This window comes from Panthera leo, chromosome D4 (genome assembly GCF_018350215.1).
Source record: "Panthera leo isolate Ple1 chromosome D4, P.leo_Ple1_pat1.1, whole genome shotgun sequence".
Classification (NCBI taxonomy): Eukaryota; Metazoa; Chordata; class Mammalia; order Carnivora; family Felidae; genus Panthera; species Panthera leo.
In genome coordinates this window covers 18,963,177-18,975,000 of record NC_056691.1, presented here as the reverse complement: position 1 = coordinate 18,975,000, position 11,824 = coordinate 18,963,177, and the positions used below count along the sequence as shown (strand labels likewise).

At 38.6% G+C, this 11,824-nt stretch overlaps 1 protein-coding gene across 1 annotated transcript in view; it reads right to left on the bottom strand.

Moving 5' to 3' along the window:
* Positions 1-11,824, bottom strand: part of VPS13A (vacuolar protein sorting 13 homolog A) — a 234,969-nt gene that overhangs the window by 78,564 nt on the left and 144,581 nt on the right. Inside the window, 3 exon segments of the mRNA XM_042913973.1 lie at positions 9,422-9,654; positions 10,351-10,568; positions 11,096-11,265. Of these exon segments, the coding sequence (XP_042769907.1) occupies positions 9,422-9,654; positions 10,351-10,568; positions 11,096-11,265 (621 nt within the window).

Sequence of the window (11,824 nt, the reverse complement as noted above, 5' to 3'; positions counted from 1 at the left end):
GGCACAGTTTCCCTTTTGTGGATCTGTGAAAGGAAGAGGAGTTATTTGCCCCACCCTCCCAACACAGAATGGTGGGGCAGACATAGGGTAACAATTGCAAATATTCTAGTTCAAATGGGGAGAATGAAAGGTAAAAAGAAGTCACTAGCACAACGTAGCTTTGAACTCCACCCAGGTAAATGAGTTTCTTGATTAGGTTTCAAAGCCTAGGATCAATTCTCTGTGGTGCTCATTTCTACCCTGAGAGTCATCCTTCCATTTCTAGAAAAGGTAGCATAAATTTGCAACTGAGTAGTTTTACCATCCTGCTTCTTGCCAGAATTTTGGAGATGCAAAGAGTCTCTCTTCATTTTGTTCTCTCTGTCCCTCTCAGTCCATCCTCACAGTGTTTCTATTAAAATACTTTTCTCAAGAACCTTGAGGGCCTTCTGTAAATTTTATGAGGTTTCATTGCATTAGACAAAAGCAACACCCACTGCTCTTTTTGAGATAATCATGGCCTCCTGTTGAAATGGCTAACAGGTGATACCTTTATAATTCCTAGACACTCTCTGTTTGAGAAGATCTGTGAAACACACATTAATCCTTCAAAATCTCTTGAAAGGGCCCTTCCTGTGTATGAACACTGTGTTTTTTTATCCTGAGATTTAGCAAAAGTTTATATACAGTCTTTTCTCTATGCCCCACTTTTGGGAGCTCTTTCTGACTTTTAGCATCTTCTGCCATTTGAAAAGCTAAGGAATTATCAAAATCATAAAGTTCGGGTTCTTTTTAACTGTTCTTCCTCAATTTATCCCTCTGGTCTAGCATTTTACTATAAACAGTAAGAAAACAGGCAACATTGGGGCATCTGGGTGGCTCAGTCTGTTAAGCATCTGACTGCGGCTCAGGTCATGATCCTGTAGTTGGTGAGTTCAAGCTCTGCGTTGGGCTCTGTGCTTTCAGCTCAGAGCCTGAAGCCTGCTTTGGATTCTGTGTCTCCCCCTCTCTCTGCCCTCCCCTCCTCCCTGCTTGTGTTCTTTTTCTCTCTCTCTCAAAAATCAAGTAACATTAAAAAATGAAAAAAGAAAGCAGCCAACATCTTCAAATCAGGCAGCTTAGAAATCTCCTTAGCTATATATATAGCTCCATGTTTTCCACTCGTAAGTTCTGCTTTCCAGACAACACAAGACACAGTTTTGCAAAGCTCTTTGTATTATAACTCAAGCCATCCTTTTAGCTTCCAATAACATGTCTTTCACCTTCTTTATAGGCCCTTTGGGCAGCATATTCAAAAAGAGTCTGTTCAACACACTTGAGGCTTTCTCTACCATTCTCCTTAAAATTCCTCCAGATTCTGCATGCTCCCAGTTCCGAAGCTGCTAACACATTTTTTTTTTTAATGCTTATTTTTGAGAGAGAAAGAGAGCGTGCACAGGCACCGGCACGGGAAACAAGAGACAGAAACAGAGGGAGATAGAGAAACCCAAGCAGGCTCCGCACTGTCAGCACAGAGCCCAGTGCAGGGCTTATCTCACAAACCATGAGATCATGACCGGAGCCAAAATGAAGAGTCAGACTGAGCCACCCAGGCACCCCTGCCACTCCCATATTTTATAGATTAACTGCTTGTTTCCTATTGCTGCATAACAAATTTCTACACACTTTGCAACTTAACACAAATTTATTATTTCCCTGTTTTAATGGGTTAGGAATCTTGCTGAAATTAGGGGTCAGCCAGCCAGTTATGTCATCTGAAGGCTTGACCAGGTAAAGATTTTCTCCCAGACTCCTTCAGGTCGCTGGTAAAATTCCTGTCTTTGCAGCCCTATGACTGAGATCTCCATTTGCTGGCTGGCTGTTGGCCAGGGACTGCCTTCTACTCCTACTGGTCACTCACAGGTTCTTGCCATGTTGCCTTCTCCCCAGTTTGCTCCTTTAAAGCCAATAGGAAAACATTATTCTGATGTTTCACATTTTAAAAATTAGGTTAGGCTCACCCAGAATCTCTCTTTGATTAACTCAAAGTTAACTAATTAGTGACTTAATTATAGTTATTAAATCTACCCACACTCAAGAGAAAACCATACTGGGCACATGCAACAGGGAATAGAAATCTTGGGGGCCATCTTAGAATTCTGCCTACACTAATAATGAAGAATAAGTCAGGAAGAAAAATTGACATCCTAAACCATTTCCCAAAGAAATCACATTAAAATCTACCACTATTCTAGGGGCACCTGGGTGGCTCCTTCAGTTACGTGTCTGACTCTTGGTTTTGGCTCAGGTCACAATCTAACGGTTTGTAAGTTTGAGCCCTGTGTTGGGCTCTGCGCTGACAATGTGGAGCCTGCTTGGGATTCTCTCCCTCCCTTCAGTGTCTGCCCAGCCCTCTCCCTACCTCTCTCTCTCTCTCAAAATAAACAAACAAACACCAAAAAAAGAAAAACTACCACTATTCTAATAAAATCATTAGGAACAACTGGTACACGACTTTAACATTCAGTCTATTACGTCTTTAAACTTCACAAACAGGAATGATAACATTATAATACATGATCCAAGATTTTCAATATAAAATTTGTGTTATCTCTTCATCTTAGGGAAGACAAAACAAAACCAAAAAAATACCATGATACATACATATACAAGTTTCTCTATAATTCGGAAAATTTTTAATAGCCCTTTCCCAAAATAAATACGAAGGTATACGTTGATCCTTGCCCAATTCCTTTATTTTCAAGTCTAGTTACTGAAGACTAAAAATGCAGCTGGTCATTAACAGTAAAGGTGTTCATGCCAAAACATTACTGTCAAGTTGTCCACGATTCAGTCCATATAGATTAATTTAATGATGCAGAAACAGTTCTTAAAATGGAATTGTTTTCCTACTAGTATTGGTCTCCAACTATATCCACTGTGATTTCAGGGGTATTTCTATCATTTTTTTCTCTTTTCTACTTTCTCACCAAACTGCTCCCAGTCTTACACGAAAAGACTTTCCTGCTGCTACTGCTTCCCCTTTGCAGAAGCAATCTTAAGCTACACAACATCTACAAAAACCTGTAAGAGTTCACCATAAATTCTCCACTTTACAAACCTTATCTTGGTGGTGGGAAGGACTGCCTCACACTGAAGAACTGAATAACAAGAGAAAAAGGCAGAGTGTAAGAGTACAGACGCTGGTGTGCAAGTAGGTGTGGGGTGGGAACTTGTGCTCTCTGGAACCCAGGTTCTCTGCATATGCTATCCCTTTACCCTGAAACATGCTCCTGATGCAGGTGAATTAGATAATACCCACTCATCCTACAGGCATCAGCATAAAGGTCATTTCTGCTGAGAAGCCTCCCCCAGCTACTCTTCCAGGAGAGTTACAGGCTTTTATTATAGAGTCCACGAAGGTACTTTTAACAAAACAGAAGAACAAATTAAAATAGTCTCCAATTTGGGGTATTTTTCCCACAAATGTAAGGCTCACATGCTATAGGAAAAACTATTAATGTTATTTATTATAAGAATAATAAAAACTATTATGCTTTTCTCAGCAGATAGTAGTAAGCACTCAATAAAATATCATATATGGGGCACCTGGGAGGCTCAGTTGGTTAAGTATCCAACTCAGTTTCAGCTCAGGTCATGATCTTACAGTTCGTGAGTTCAAGCTCCACACCATGCTCTGCGCTGACAGTGATGGAACCTGCCTGAGTCTATCTCCCTCTCTCTGCCCCTCCAGTGCTCTCTCTCAAAATAAAAAATTAAACTTAAAAAAATAAAATTCCACACTTATTCATGATTAAGATTCTTTCAAAATTAGATATGGAAAATTTTCAACATCTCAAGGTTATATGTATAAATTCACAAGCAAATATTAAAATTATAGTAATATAGTAATAACTTAAAAATGGGAATGCAATGAGGATGAGTCATTATTGTCATTTAAGGAACAAAGAATGTTACTTTTGCAGGTAATTTTTAGAAAACCTAACATAATTAAAAATACTAGAATAGGTAGCAAGTCTAGTAAAGTTATAGAATAACACAAGTTCACTTTAAAAAGCTGACAGCCCAGCCATAAAATTATGCTAAGTGAAATAAGTCAGTCAGAGAAAGACAAACACCCTATGATTTCCTCATCTGTGGAATTTAAGAAACAAATGAGCAAAGGGAAAAAAAAGAGAGAGGGGGCAAACCAAGAAACAGATTCTTAACTGCAAAGAACAAACCAACGGTTAGCAGTGGGGAGGTGAGTTAAATAAGTGATGGGGATTAAGGAGTGCACTTGTGATGAGCACCGAGTGTTGTTGAAGTGTTGAATCACTACACTGTACCCCTGTAACAATATTACACTGTATGTTAACTAATTGGAATTTGAATAAAAACTTAAAAAAAACTTACAGACATTTGTTATGACATAAATTCAAAATTTGGATCATGATTTAGCTTTTATTACGATTTAGGAATTTATTCAAAAATTATAAAATCTTAATGGGTGAAATAAAGTCAAACAAATATAAATTTATACTCTACAAGGAGCAAAGATGAGAATATCCAATCTGTTAAAACTTCTAAAAATTTGGTATTGTGTATCCTTTGAAAAGTAAATTCTCATTTTTAAAAATCCATGCATACAGCACTTTACAAGGTTCATGAAGTTTTAATAAGCATCTATGGACCCCAATTAATATTAGATTAAGAAACTGGGGTGCCAGGGTGGCTCAGTTGGTTGGGCATCTGACTTTGGCTCAGGTCATGATCTTGTGGTTAGTGGGTTTGAGCCCTGCATCAGGCTCTGTGATGACAGCTCAGAGCCTGGAGCCTGCAGTGGATTCTGTGTCTCCCTCTCTCTCTCTCTCTCTCTGCCCCTCTCCCGCTCGTGCTCTCTCTCAAAAATGAATAAATGTTAAAAAAAAAAATACTAGATTAATAAACTTTAATATTAAATAAATACAGTATCAATTAAAGTTCCACTAACTACAACTTATCCAAATGTATGTGGCCAAAACTGCTGGCTGGCCATAAATACACTTTTCAAAATCCTCCCAAATTACAGAAGTTTCACTTAAGACATGGTTACCCAGCTAAAGATCTCCTTTTCAATACTTTTTTTTTTTCCTTTTTAATGTTTACTGATTTTTGAGAGGGAGAGAGACAGAGTATGAGCAGGGGAGGAGCAGAGAGAGAGATACACAGATTCTGAAGCAGGCTCCAGGCTCTGGGCTGTCAGCACAGAGCCCGACACGGGGTGAGAACTCACAAACCATGAGATCATGAGATCATGACCTGAGCCGAAGTTGCACACTTAAAAGACTGAGCCACCCAAGTGCCCATCCTTTTCTATACTTCTATTTCCATCTATGAAGGAAGCCACTTGTGGCAGAGTAGAAATCCATCTACAAGTTGAAAGTCATGTTAAAAACATCTGCTTGGAAGTATAAGCAAGCTACCAAGGTAACCCTGCAAAGTTCCCAAGGGGGGGAAAAAGGAGCAGAGGAGTTATCTCAAAATTTGGAGGTGATTTACCTTCTAATTATTTGTCAAATTAGTTATATACTAAGCAGAAGCCTATTGCTAAGTAGAGTGGAGTGGTCAGCAATTTCTAAATGGTCAGCAGAATGGAACTAAGAGGAAAAAATCTATTTCCTTGAATAAGCAGATTAAATTACATCCTAGAATAGCAGAACAACAAGATGGAAACAATCTTTTAAATGTGGTTAAGCCATGCTTTAGCTACTTTTGGGGAGGTACTGCTTGTTACAGCACCTAATTAATATCCTAACTAAGCACAGAATTTCATTCAGAGAAATTGGCACTTCAGCAAAGTTCAAACTATCTGTGACTGATTTGCCAACTGAATGGACAAGGGATATTTCAAAATGAAAGAGGCCTTCAACTACCTCCACTGTGACCTTAGTCTGTACTTTCTAACTGCTTAAGTTTTTCTTTACAGCTTATTACTTAACACAGGCCACAGACCCGATGGGCAAAGCATCCCCTGATGGGAGCCGAAACTACCCTTCAAGCAATAAGGACTGCCCTAAGCCAGCAAGACCCCATGTGACTGACCACAAGACAATGGTCCACCTGACCTTTACTGCCCACCTGCTCACACCCACAAACCTTTGCCCCACATTTTTTTGAAGTTTATTCTTTTATTTTCAGAGAGAGTGTGCAAGCGTATGTGTACCAATGCGCAATCAAGCAGGGGAGGGGTAGAGGAAAGGAGGAGAGAGAATCCTGAGCAGGCTCGTGCTGCCAACCCACAGCCTGACGTGAGGCTCAATCCCACAGATCATGAGATCATGACCCGGGCTAAAATCAAGAGTCATATGCTCAACCAACTGAGCCATCCAGGCTCCCCAACGCACATTCTCCTTGTATAAATCTAGACCCATTTTCGGTACTTTGGAGACAGTCTTTGAGCTATTAGTCTGCTGTCTTCCGTGTTGGCCTCACTGAAATAAATTCCTTTCCTGTTTCACCACCACTGTCTCTCTGCCTTTGGATTCTGTCAGCAGCGATTGGCCAAACCTGGTCTATTTGGGACCCCAGGGCCAGGTGCTCTTGCCCCCCTGTACCCCAGCTACAAAAATACAAAGCTGACGACTTTAACAATGCCATAGCAAAATATCTGGGAAGACTGCTACTGGTGATACCTAGGAAGGCAGACAACGTACTCTGGGAAAAAACCTGACTTCAGCCAGACAGGCTTGGAATATTTAGAATGTTGCTCTGTATTAGCTCCTTCATTCTGCTGTCTGCAAAGTCCTATGAGAGACAGGAAACCACTGAGGAGACTCCGGCTCTAAAGAGGAGCCTCAGCGAGAGAAAAGACTGCACTCCTAGTCTTTCTCTAGCAGTTTTTGTTAAAATCAAATATGGAACTAGCCCATGGCAAAAATAACAAAAAAATTAGATTACAGATGGTGCTTGTCCCCCTTGCCCACACCTATTATTAAAGTAGCCTTTACTAAATCAGGATGGAGGCAGAATAGACAGAATATAAAGATCAGTAAGTAAAACAGGAGTTTTGTACAGTAAGTGAATGAATGCATGCTTTGGTTACGGCTGCTTTTCCTGGAACTACCTAGATGTAAACTAAATGTTCAAGGAATGAAGGACTGCCAAAGAAACCATTATCTGTGATGCAAAACCCTGTTATTCAACTGCTGAGTAACCAACTCAGGAGGAAGCTGTGACAACTGTGGGGTTCCCCCAAAAAAGACAATAGCCACCTCAGAAGTGTCTACAGAGAATAATGGCAAAAAAAAAAAAAAAAAAAAAAAAAAATTCTTTCAAAGGGGAAGGCCAGAGCCATCTGAGAAAAAGACAGCAATGCTCTTCCATGAGAGTCAAATGGAAGGCACAACACATGCTCTCCCAGGAACCGGACTCCACTATAGGAGCTGCAAGTTTTCACATTCCCACTCAGAAGGATATGACAGTTGTTAAGGATAAGTGACTACCAAGTGTTCCCATTCTTTCTTTTTCTGAACCGCAACTACCCTGTCCTTACACCACCAGTATGTGGTATTTGTGTGTGTGGTGATGGAGTGCTTGCTGAAAAGCAATAGATTATTTGTCTGTTAGCTAATAGATGGTCTAAAAGAGAGAAGTCACAGCAGACTGAAAAAAACTATCACCCAAAGATCCTGGACTTTGAACTTGTACCCCTTAAGGAAGAGATGGAGATGTTCTTTGGATGAGAAAAGGCAACTATGAATTATACGTGTGGACAAAGGAAAAAACCTCTGAGTGACCAATAGGGCAGGACCTCTAACTGTCACCTTGTATCTCCTTTTCTCTCCTACAGTAATAGAAGTTTCAGGTGAGCACAAGGTAGCTCAGGAAAAAAGAGCACACAATCCAGTCCTTTTTGAAGAGAAGTGTGGTCCTACAACTAAGTTCAAGCTGGTAATAAAAGGAAAAAACCACAGGATCAAGATGAAGTCACTTACTTATGCTAGGCTAAATCGGTAAACTAGGGCTTAATACCTAACCTAACTGCAGTTTCAGCCCCCCCCCCCCCCAAATGTAGTCTTAATCAGGAAGTTTTTGGTCTGCACCAATGAGGTAATCTGTCATATGGACCCTTCTCCATCCCCAAAAAGAAGAGGAGTTAATCTACCCAACAAGCCCCTCTCTTTTAAAGAAATATGACCTTGTCTGAAACAATCCTTTCTTTTGCTAACAACTTCCCTGCTCCATTCTCCTTCCTGTTAAAAAAAACCTTCCATTTTATATAACTCCTAGGAACTTCTTTCTATTTGCTAGATGGGATGCAGCGAAATTCATGAAATGCTTAATAAAGCCAATTATATCTTCAAATTTCCCTGGTTGGATTTTATCTTTTAACAAGGCCAAACAGATGTAAATAGAAAAAATATATGTAAAATTTCTAAATTATAACACAAAAGAGAATCACCTTGCCCTCCAGTTGTTGTTTCCTCTGTTAGTGGTGAGCCATCAGCCTTGCAAACTAAGAAAAGAAACTCGCCTGTATCCTAATTGACATATATGTATTGACTTATATCAAAATTACAGTTTATATTTCTATGTTGACTATTAAGAACATTTATGCTTCTACTACTCCTTGTAGAAGCCTACACAATTTGTGTTTTATACGAGTACTAGGAGTAATAGTTAACTTGAAAAAGATGTCTTTAGGGGCGACATCTATGGGTGGCTCAGTCAGTTGAGCGTCCAACTTCGGCTCAGGTCATGATCTCACGGTTTGAGTTCAAGCCCTGCATAGGGCTCTGTGCTGACAGCTCGGAGCCTGGAGCCTGCTTCGGATTCTGTGTCTCCCTCTCTCTCTGCCCCTTCCCTGCTCATGCTATGTCTCTATCTCAGAAATAAATAAACATCAAAAAAAAAAAAAAAGAAAGAAAGAAAAAGATGTCTTTGCAGAAACGGACTTTCCTCAGTTATGAAGAGTGGAAGGCCAAGAGGCTATCACATAGTAAAACATAAATGTGAATGTATATCGAAGCAAATGGCTCAAGGTTCAAATAAATTACAGGGAAAAAAGAAAAAAAAAAAGAAAACATCTATCTGAGCAAAAGTGTCCAGATGGGAGAAAAAAAATTAAAGATAATAAAACATATACAACATAGCAAATGACTGGTAGAAAGTCTCAAAGAGCTAAAAGCAGTGTGAAATTGACGTGGTCAGAAAGCCAGCGTGAGGTCTCCGAGAAGCATCCCGACGAAAACAACTTGTTGGTGAGACTATTCCCACAAATACATACAACACTGTGGAGCAACTGGGGAATGAAAAAGAGCTTCAAAGCTTGTGTAATAATAATCTAGACTAGGCTCTTCAAGAAGAAAGAAAGGTATTTTACAGAAAAAGGCTGAGAAGTACGTTAGTAGTTTTCTAAAGAGGCATATGGCTAAATCCAAAATAGTTTACAACTAAGCAGATAAGGAAAGAGTAAACTCACCGTAGTGATTCTGCCTTTTCTCTTGACTGGAAGAAATGGGCATGCTCTCACTTGAAGATCTTTAATGGCAGCAGTCATTGTACTGTTCTCACGGTCACCTTTCCAACAAATTTCACATTGTGTTGTAATGACTAAGGCAGGAGCATCACTTCGTGTCATATCAGCCACAAACACAATTTCAGGATTTTTAATAATAATATTAACTTCCCACTTCTCTTTTTCCTGTACAGGTACTAAATAGGAACAAAATAAGTTCACATTTTAAAATATTTCTATATATTTGTTATACAGATTATTTATGGAAAAACTTGTTACTTGTGAGAAAATGGTTTTTTCATTCCAAGGAAAAAAATACAAGAATCTTAGATCTCAAAGGAATCTACTGTAATTCTTTTAGTATAAAAGTTGAAGATGTATAGTCTTAAGAGCATTTTTAAATGTGGGGGAAAAAACCCTTTCATGGCAGAGCTGGGAGCTAACCCAATCTCTGACTCTCAACTTGGCACTCCTTCCGCTACACCACAATGAGCCACATATGTAAATGATAATGGAGAGCTGTAAAAATAACAAAAATAAAAGAGTACATTAAGTAAAAATACGGTCTTTAAATATGAAAAGGAATAGTTGGTTCATTATTCCTCCTGCTTGTTTTTGTCAAAAAAATTCTTTTAAATTACTGCCTGTAGAGAAGCATATTTGCTTATTCTAATATAGGTCCCTTAATTATTGAACCCAATATATATTTATATGTAGAAAAATACACAAACTGCACATCCTACAGGAAAACACATTTAAGTTTTTCACTTACCTCTGAAAAATATTTTACTTTATTAATTCACTTAGCCTCATCATCTAGACAGATAATCAAGGTAAGTGCTATTGTAGCATTTCAATAATACATATATTAAATATTTTAGCCAATAACTAACCTTCTTCCTTAGCAGTCCATGTTTGAACGCTGGTTTCTATAGCCGTGCCCGTGGTGAAGGCCTCAAGAAAGACGTTTGCAACTGTCAGCAGAAATTCTACACTGGCACAAATATACATTTCTTGAAAGACTAAATCAGTCACCAAACCATCTCTGACTTTCCTATACTTTACATCCATCATGTCCTTTTTGTCAAACCCAACCGTCAGTCCTATCATTCTGAAAAATACAATAACAATTCCTGTGAGTATCTTAAAAGTAACCAAACACACCAATAAAAGTCAAAAGACCTCTTATTCATTTTACTAATAGCAAACCAACATTCTGAAGTCATTTCTCTTGGGAAGATCACAAAGTACTCCAAATAACAGACTTAGAAACTTCTGGAGCACAACTGTTTCATAAACTAGTAAGTGTAACTTTAAGCAAATGGCAGAACTTAAATGTCTTCTCAATTTTTCATGTTTTCCCATTAGAACTTACAAAGATAAATAATAATTTAGGAAAAAGAGATTCATTTAAAAACAAGTTTAACTGCATTATTTCTTTTGAACCATTCCATCAACCATCCCATAAGAACAGCACGTAACTGAACGAGGCCATTTGCAATGCTGAAAACCATGACTCCACTAAATTGAAACTTTGAAGATCTTAGGATGTACCCAGAAAACAAACATGCAACTTTGGGATTAAGTTTTGTTGAACAATTCAAACATTTCTCAAATAAAAACTAAGCACACTGTTACCTAGGAGTTGCCTTCTTGACATGAGGTCTTTTATCATCTAAAATACAGTTTTTTAATGAGAAGGAAGAAAATACTGAGTCATCTGTATACATCTTTGCAGTGCTTATAATATTCTCCAACTTAAATTCAGCAAGTTTCAGAGCAGGATCACGAACATCTGTAAAGGAAGTCTGTGGAAGGAAACCAATACACATTTTACAGAAAAACAAAGTCTTAACACATTTTAAGATATGAACTACCACATTCTCTATCTCCACAGCGCTTGCTAATGAAAGGCCAAAAAAGCCATTTAGTTTAAAAACTTTTTTTTTTTTTTTTACATCACTACCTATAGGAAAGAAAACTTATCTTAAAAGGGCAATGGTTAAATTAATTTTGTTATTAAAATGAAATAATCAGTAGCATTTTTCAGAGGAAAAGATAATCCAAAATACATATGAAATATTAACTTATTTTTTTAAATATTTTTTAAATGTTTACTTATTTTTGAGCAACAGAGACAGAGTGTGAGTGGGGGAGGCAGAGAGAAAGAGGGAGACACAGCATCACAAGCAGGCCCCAGGCTCTGAGCTGTCAGCACACAGCCCAGTGCGGGGCTTGAAGTGAGGAAGTGCGAGCTCATGACCTGAGCCAAAGTCGAAGGCTCAACCAACTGAGCCACCCAGGCACCCCGAAAACTGTTACTTTAATAAGTATTCGCCTATATCATTTTCATCAAGTGAGAAAATA